This window comes from Aulonocara sp. 'chitande type north' Nkhata Bay, linkage group LG12, assembly GCF_057382095.1.
Source record: "Aulonocara sp. 'chitande type north' Nkhata Bay isolate Kocher_YH1m ecotype deep benthic linkage group LG12, A_spYH_male_GT1.1, whole genome shotgun sequence".
Lineage (NCBI taxonomy): Eukaryota > Metazoa > Chordata > Actinopteri > Cichliformes > Cichlidae > Aulonocara > Aulonocara sp. 'chitande type north' Nkhata Bay.
In genome coordinates this window covers 5,917,838-5,926,760 of record NC_141355.1, presented here as the reverse complement: position 1 = coordinate 5,926,760, position 8,923 = coordinate 5,917,838, and the positions used below count along the sequence as shown (strand labels likewise).

At 38.5% G+C, this 8,923-nt stretch overlaps 1 protein-coding gene across 1 annotated transcript; it reads left to right on the top strand.

Annotated features, from left to right (window-relative positions):
* On the top strand, window positions 1-5,983 carry LOC147316800 (glutathione hydrolase 5 proenzyme-like). The gene is made up of 8 exons (XM_086313353.1): window positions 1-79; window positions 308-454; window positions 589-719; window positions 1,597-1,772; window positions 1,939-2,030; window positions 5,186-5,292; window positions 5,461-5,571; window positions 5,658-5,983. Exons 1-8 carry the CDS (start codon window positions 1-3, stop codon window positions 5,793-5,795), a joined length of 981 nt encoding a protein of 326 aa, XP_086169479.1. The 3' UTR covers window positions 5,796-5,983.
* Window positions 5,984-8,923: the final 2,940 nt, after the last annotated feature.

The window sequence follows — 8,923 nt, the reverse complement described above, 5'->3', positions numbered from 1 at the left end:
ATGATCGCAAACGAGGGACCAGATGTGTTTTACAACGGAACAATAGCAAAGAATTTAATCAGTGACATTCAGGATGCAGGTATTATCAGACGGGTTTCATCCTGCTCTCTTTCTGACCGTTTTCTATGTCTGCCAGGCACAATGATCTAATTACAAATTACAAAAATCTATTGGTTTTGGAAAACTGTAACATGATCCCTCACAGGCTACACTGTGATCTGTCTCGATCCATTCAAAGTCTTGATTATGAAATTCATTGTGTTCATTTTTGCTCAGCAGAATCATTTGTTTCACTGTTCTTGCTCAGGAGGAAACCTCACACGGAAGGACTTGGAATTGTATGAAGCTAAAGTGACTGATGCGTGGAATATTTCTTTGGGAGAGTATAAGCTGTACTTCCCTCCGCCCCCTGCAGGAGGAGCCATCCTCAGCCTCATCCTCAACATCATGAAAGGTTCCTGATTGTTGCTTCTAGCATGTAGAGTTTGATTCATATAGGAAAATGATCCTTATCAATCTTTACAAATGTGATACACTAAGAATTGATGTTTTCAATCCAAAAAAATTTTTTTTTAAAAATATTTTTAGGATACAAAATGGAATCAGAACCTAAGACGACTGATGAAAAGATTTTGTTTTATCACCGTTATATTGAAGCTTTAAAATTTGCCAATGGATTAAAGAAACATATCCGAGATCCAAACTTCAGCTCAGATGAAGTAAGTATCTCAAAATCCTACAGATTTGCACCTGCTTTGTTGCATAAAGAATGATTCTATTTAAGTGACTAAACAATTAAAAGTAACAATACCACATCACAAAACACAAAACAAACCGCCCCTTGCCTGCAGCTCATCCACAAACTACACCCCACCACAGTCAGTTTATGCACACTGATAATGAGTTGAGGTTTTTTTGTAATATCTCTGAGTTTTGCACAGTTGGACTTTGGGTTAATTTGCTGGGTTGAGATTGTGACTTTGTGTTAACAAAGTGCTTTTACAGAAGTGTTCACCTTTGTTAATGATCAATCAGGGGCATTTGATTATCAGTACCTGGCTGCTACTTACAATTAAAGTTCTTATAGAAGCACTAAGGGTGAAGAGAACCAGTAGAGTGCTGTAAGAATTTCTTTGAGTCTCAGCATTTTCATTTCAGCATCATTCTGAGCAGTGATGTAGCTTTTAAAACATATACATATAAATACAAGTTTTAAAAGCACATAAACCTAAATTGGCTTAATATTTGTCTTTAATTTAGTATGTATATATTATTGTTATTATTATCTTAGTATTTAAATATAAGTATAATTTTGTGTAATGTGATGTTTTCAGATACTCTGTAGTTCACACAGATGACTGAATTTCAGAGACTCTATCTTTGGCAGTCATATGTTGAGCTTGATCACTAACCAATATTATAACCTCTAGTATTCATTCATTCATTCATCTTACATCAGTGATGGATCAATGATCAAAATTCTGTTAACATTTGGCTCCAATTTTATAAATTTCTTGACAGCAATGTATTTTCTGTAATGTGCATATTTATTTAGTTTTATTAATTCATTTTATTAATTCTCTGTATTTCACACAGATGGCAAAGAAACTGACACAGGATAGCTTTGCAGACAGCAAACGAAGCTTGATCAGCAGCGACAAGACTCGTGATCCTGGCATCAACTTGTATCTGGACAGCATCGGCACCACACATGTATCTGTGCTGGCTGAAGATGGATCTGCTGTGTCTGTCACCAGCAGCATCAACGATGAGTCAGTACCTGCATCATTCTGTTTCACTGTTAGAAACCAGCTATCAGATATTTTTCTTTCTTGAAACTGAAGATTTAAGAGATTATGGAGGAACTTATTTTTAGACTATTTCTATACTACAAAGAGTGTCTTGGCTTTGTAGTTAATTTAGTTTTTTTGTTTACAGATTCGGCTCCGGGGTCCTCTCTCCAAGCACTGGAATCATTCTCAACAACCAGCTGTCTGACTTCTGTGGTAGAGCTGATAGCTTCTCTCCTGGTAAGAGATCAGTAGGATGCTTTTTATGAAATACAAGTAATCAGACGAGGAAGGTGGATTATTTCAAAACTAATACCACAAAGAGTTAAATTTTTTTCCTGAAATTATTTTCCTGACAGGACATATTTCTTTAAGTAATTTGTAATAATGGCAAAATAGTGCCATTGAGGAAATGAGAGGAGAAAATGGCATTTCATAATTCATTGTGATGCATCATATTTTGTTGATCATGGAAAAACTAAACTTGTTGATCATTTCCACGATGTTTTGCCAAACTGAAACACATCATGTGAATTTGGACTAAAATTGCATTTTCTGTTTAATACCATAGCCTGCTAAAATGTTTGAATGTTCAAGAACAGGCACAGTTTTACTACTGCTGTAGTAAAATCTGTTTCCATGTCAACGTGTTGTTGTGTGAAGTTTTTCCTTCACACTGTCACCAAGTACTTGCTCATAAGGGGCTCTTCTTATTGTTGGGGGTTTCTCTCTACTGAAGTGTGTTAACCTTATAATATAAATGTACCATTGTGATTTGACGGTATATGGATATTTATATTCATTTAAAATTATATAGAGGACAGCACACTGGCACGGTGTTGCCTTATAGCATAGGTGTCAAACTCTGGCCCGCGGGCCAAATTTGGCCCGGAGCCTAATTACATTTGGCCCGCAAAGCCATACCAAATTACTATTAGAGCTGGCCTACTGGTATTATACAGCTAATAGATATATTGTTTAGTATTAAGCTTTGCTTGTTCCATATTCAGTTTTTCAGCAAAACGTGTTTGAGTCCATAAGAAAAGATTCATTCTTATATCTGGAGGAATAAATATATTTCAATAAATATTAATGTTAGCCCGCGACTTTGTTCCAGTTTTGAATTTTGGCCCACTGTGTATTTGAGTTTGACACCCCTGCCTTATAGCAAGAAGGCCCTGAGTTTGATCCCACTTGTGTGGAGCTTGCATGTTCTCCCCATGTTTGTGTGAGTTCTCTCTGGGTACTGCAGCATCCTCCCACAGTCCAAAGACATGCAGTTAGTAGGGTTAGGCTAATTGGTGAATCTAAATTGCCCATAGGTGTGAATGCGAGTGTCTCTCTGTGTTAGCGCTGCATCCGGCTAGCGACCTGACCTCGGTTTACCCTGCCTCTCGCCCTATGGTAGCTAGGATTGGCTCCACCACCCCTGCAACCCTGAGAAGGATAAGCTGAAGATAATCGATGGATGAATCTATATATAGATCTATAATATTGATTCAAGTGTGTTCAAGGTTCTGTATAATTCAGTTTGGACATAGCATCATTCAAACATTAATCTAACACACTGACAGAGTCTCAGTAATAGCTGCACTTTGAAAGACATTTCACTTTAGTTTGATACAGATTCAGTAGAGATAACTCACTTGTTGTGTGTGCACTTTCATCATTTGTTGATAAGCATGGGCGGATGCAATTCTAAACTTGTTTGTAGAGCACAGGTGTCGAACTCCAGGCTTTGAGGGCCAGTGTCCTGCAGATTTTACATGTGTCCTTGATCAAACACAGATAAATTACCTCCTCAGCGGCTGTATCCCAATTCAGGGTCTGCAGCCTTAAAGTACGCAGCCTTAACGGTCCACAAGGGCCGCGTAATCAAAGACCGCTGAGGCCGGAAGTGCGAGGCTTGTGAAATGGGACGGTCTAGCCTCCGTCGCGCTGCCCAGGTTGCCTAGCAACCATGATACTAACAGCTGGAAACGTTTCATACAGCTTTGTTTGACAGGAATGAAGGAGAAACCTTTTTGTTCATTTGTTTGTTTGTTTCTACATGAGCTTTGATCATTCTCTGTAAGATTAAGCTCAGCTATTGAACGGCGTATATTTTAAAGTAAAGGCTTTAAAACCAAGTTAGCACAAACGTCACTAATGTCACATAACTTTGCCGACATGTGGCCAACAGTAATGTTTAATGTTCTTCGTTATTAAACATTTGCACATAAATAAGTGACATAATATTCAGTACTTACTTAAAGTTTACTCTTCGGGCGCCCCTCATCCGCCGTTTTTTTTTTTTTTTTGGCAAAATTATCGACACCCACCGCCATGCTATGCATTATGGGATATGTTGGGCCACGAAGTCTACACTGCTACATCCTTAAAATTCAGGGAAATGAAGGACGCATTTGAGGGCAGCATTTCGAGCAGCCTTTGAATTGGGACAGCCTTCGTCGCGTCGCTGTGACGTAATCTGTTGGGTCTAAACTCAGACCCTGCTGTATCCAGGACTTATTCCCGTGAAAGAAAAACAAGGCAACAGCGATCAATCGATTTACTTGCAAGGGAGGCCTCGTCGGTATCTCAGAAACGCACTTCGAATCTCCTTACGAGTGACCCCGACGATGGCCTCCTCTCGCTGCCTTTTATTGAAAACGTTCACACAATAAACAATAGTTTACAAACACCTCCCCTCATAACCCCCCTTGGTTACAAAGACAAGGCACTGTATGTGTGTGTTCTCCTGCTGACCAAAAAGGGTCATAAAAGCATAAAAGCAGGAGCAACATCCTTGGTCATAAAGAGGGTAGTCTCCCCCACACCCAATTCATGGTTCACCCTAGATAACAAAGTGAAGCCATACAAAGGGGAGGAAGTTTACCAACATCAAACAGACCTTCACAAGGATGTGCCTGTGATAAAACACTACAGCCCCCACCCAGAACCTCGAGAATCTGGGGAGGGGGGACAGAAGAATTTCTTTCATCACAGAGTTAAAACAATGTAGAGATGGTAAGCATAAAAATGACAAACATTTAACAATTCACTTTAACATAATCGGCCTTGAAATGCGTACTTTAAGGCTGCAGACCCTGAATTGGGATACAGCCAACATGTCTTGGAGTTCTCCAGAAGCCTGGTAATGAACTAATCATTTGATTCAGGTGTGTTCACCCAGAGTCTTATCTAAAACCTGCAGGACACCGGCCCTTGAGGCCTGGAGTTTGACACCCCTGTTGTAGAGTATAAAAAATTCAGGTATGAAAATACTGCATGAAAATACAGTAACTGATTCGTGTATGAAACATTTGTGTAAATGATTTATGCACAGATATGTGTGTACAGACTGATTTCTGTTTTCTAGTTTTGTCATTCAAGGTCTTTGTTGTATTTCTCAGGGGAGCGGCCTCCCTCCAATATGGCCCCATCTGTGCTGAAGTCTCCGTCGAAGACGCTGGTGATTGGAGGGTCTGGTTCTGAAACGATTCCACCGGCTGTGGCCTCGGTATGTATGCATGGTACACACAAAGGTGCCGTTACATATTAAATAAAATAAATTGATGTGGACTGATGCTGGTCTTTGCTGTTAAAGCTTGCATCATAGCAACAAGATTCTTCACCCTAATTTATCCTGTAATCATCACTTTCTCACCTCATTTTTTTTCTCTCCAAGGCGCTCATGAACCACCTTTGGTTTGGAAAGAGCCTTAAGGAGGCAATTATTACGCCTGTTGTTCTTGTAGACTCTAAAAGTGAAGTAAAACCTGAACCCAAGCTTGAAAAGGTAATTTATTCAATGTATTTAAATGATAAATTAATAAGTTCTACTTCTCTTGTTCCATCTGAGTCTCTCTCCTCTTTGCCCTGCAGGATGTAGTTGATGGTCTTGAAGCTCTGGGACATAAAATAGCAAAATTCTACAACACAGTCAACGCTGTGGAAAAGGCGGGCAGCTGTATCTCTGCATGGTCTGATGAAAGGAAAAAAGGCAAAGCTGCTGGTTACTGAGACCAAGAGTCAGTGATGTCAGTTATACAGCATGGTCTTAAGGTTATGGACACTGCTGTAGCTACAACATTGGTAAATCTATATTCGTCTGTTAACTGATAGATCATTCATGCTTTGCTCATGTGTATAAAAAGTTTGTAATATTGAAAACATAATGCAACGATCAGATCAGTTAAATCCCAAATTTCATGCAAAAATGTGCAAAGATAGCACTGTAAAAACTAGATATGTAATTTTTTTAAAAAGTAGGGATTGCTGTTGATATCCGCCTCAATTTTTTACAATCAATATGACCTTCTAAATATTTGTTTATTTTGGGTTTTGATACATATAGAATTGACTAAACAAGGAAACAGCTTTCAGGTCAAAATGTGAAGCCCATGCCTGTTTCTTTGACCTGCATTCTTTCTAAAAAGCAGGCCAGCAGGTTGAGACTGACTGCAGAAATCTTTGGTTATAGTAAACAATTCATATTTTCAAGTCTCATCAAATTCATGTTTACTTTGTAGATTTTAGCCCACTGGATAGTCCAGAAGGGAGATAAAGTAGGGTACACTTTAGGGCAGCCCTAAGTTATCTATCAATTGATTTGTAGTTTAACCCCCCAGCCCCCACCCAATGTTTTTTATTATTATGTTTTTATATTTAGTTTTCATATTAAGATTTTGTGCTTCGTTAGTTCATCCTGCTATTGTTTTGCTGTTATAAAGTGTGGGTAATTCTGCTGATGTGCTCAGGGTAAAAGTTAATCTGACAAGCAGTTTGTGAGGCAACAGTTTTCTTTTTACCTCGGTATCTGTCTGAGCTCCTGTCTGTTTATGCTCCAGAAAAAAACATGAGGTCCAGTTCAAGATTAATGCTATATATCCCTCGGGCTAAACTCACATCTCGTGGTGATAGAGCCTTCTCTGTGGCAGGTCTCAGACTTTGGAATAAATATTCGATCTGCACAAGCACTTGATCAATTTAAATCACTTCTAAAGACACATTTTTATGGCCTGGCTTTTAATACATTATGACCCAAGCATTTTGGTCTTATTTAATAATATTAGTTATTGTTTTAATTCTTTCAAGATATATTTATTGAGCAATTCACATGTTTGTATGACAGTGGAATTTAGAGCATCAGATAGTTGCTCTACTTTTGTACATTAACATCACATAGCATAACAAAATGTAGCATAACATAACATGGTACAATACCCTCCCACACACCCACAACCCCGGTCCCAGCTGTCCAGCTAGCTTGTCCTAATGAGAAGACAAGAAACTATAACTGCTTGTTATAACTTGTTATAGTTTCTTTGCAATAACAATACAATAGGATATAAAACACCACTTTGCAAGGACTATTCCCACAGTATCATCAAATACGCCCAGAATAGTTATTAGTGGATCAGGGTTCAACTGCACATGAAGAATTTGAGAGATTAAATCAAAGATGTCGGCCCAATATTTTTTTTACCTTGGGACAAAAAACAAAACTGTGGCTTAACGTATCTTCAGCTAGGGAGCATTTCTTACAGATAGGAGAGACCTCAGGGTATATTTTATTTAACCTTTCTCTTGAAAAGTGTAGACGATGTAAAGTTTTAAACTGAATCAAGCAGTGTCTTGCATTATAGGAGCATTTATGGATATTTTGTAAACCTTCTTCCCATTGAATGTCTGTGATTGTGATCCCTTATTCTTCTTCCCATTTAGATTTGATAAAGGATGAGGTCACAGGGCTTATTGACATTAGATTCTGATAGGTGCCAGAGATAAATTTCTCACTACAAGGTGAAAGTTGGAGACACTTTTCGAGACCGGAAATGTTGAGACTCTCGAAGCCCTGTACATGTTGCAACCTAATGTTGCCATGATGCCAATTCTCTCTTGGAAATGAGATTTTTACCTGGATAAATAAGAGACTATGTCAGGAAATATTATTAGTCCTTTATCTGCAGGTATCTTAAAAAGTCTCTCCCTGATAGCTTGTATATCTCTTGTAGCTGCTTGAAAGAGGCAAAGACACCCTCCCAGTATAGATTACTGATTGTGCAAAGTCCTACCTGTTTCCAAAGTCTAAATGTATTGTCTAGAATAGACAGTTTAAAACATGGATTCCCTACAATGGGTGCAATGGGGGATAGAGACTTCAAATTAAAGTGTAGTTTAATCTGCTTAAGAATACGTATGGTGCTATGTATTACCACATTGCCATCATATGTAGACTTTTGAATGGGCAGGGGAGACAGCAGAAACAGATTTAAAAACAGATTTAAATCAGTAAACATGGGTGTGAACTCTGGCCGCATATACAAGGGTAAACAAGCAGCGGCGTGAGAAAAGAGAACTACGGGAAGCACTCACAACAGATAAAATAACAATCAAAAAGTAAAGTAAAATCAAATAAAGAACAACACAATATACTTCCCCGTACTGTTACTGCTAACCTCTGTTAACCTAGTAACTCTTACCTTCTAACTGACAGCTCGTCAATAGTAATAAACGCTCCGTATTCATATTTAAGTGGGATATAAATAGAAAAGAAAAAACACAGTCCTGTGTCAATGTTATAGATATAGATATATCTGTGCTTTTAATACATTTTAAGGTGGATGGGAAAGGTGCTTCTCTGCGTAGTCGAGGGCCTCTTTGGGATCGGTAAAAGTTTTCCTCACATCACCATGGGTCACTAACAGCTTTGCAGAGTATACCAGTCCGTGCCCGACGCCGGGCATCCCATGTAGCATTCCTCTCACATTTGCAAATGTGGCTCTGCGCTTGACAACAGAGGGAGGGAAATCTGGGAAGATGTTTATTTTAAGCCCCTTATACGTCAGGTTCCTGTTCTCTGCGAACGTGGTAGTAGAGCAGGGGTAGGCAACCTTTTGGTTGATGAGTGCCATCTAAAATTTCCTCAGAAGTCAATCTTCCATATGATTGCATTAGCAATAAATTTAATAACGCTCTATATTAACAGTTAAACACTATATAGAACAACTTTATAGAATTACATTTGTTCGCAGATGTTGGCAGCTATCAGTGAATAGTTATCAGATATTTTGAAACAAAAAAAAAAAAGACATTTGATCCATAACAAGAACTCCATATCAGCAAATGAACTGTACAACAGAAAATGC

Excerpts from the sequence above, each read along its gene's own strand:
- LOC147316800 (XM_086313353.1), top strand. The coding sequence starts at position 1 with ATGATCGCAAACGAGGGACCAGATGTGTTTTACAACGGAACAATAGCA. Across the intron at positions 720-1,596 it reads CAAACTTCAGCTCAGATGAA|ATGGCAAAGAAACTGACACA; the intron begins GTAAGTATCTCA and ends TATTTCACACAG. Across the intron at positions 5,572-5,657 it reads CTGAACCCAAGCTTGAAAAG|GATGTAGTTGATGGTCTTGA; the intron begins GTAATTTATTCA and ends TTTGCCCTGCAG.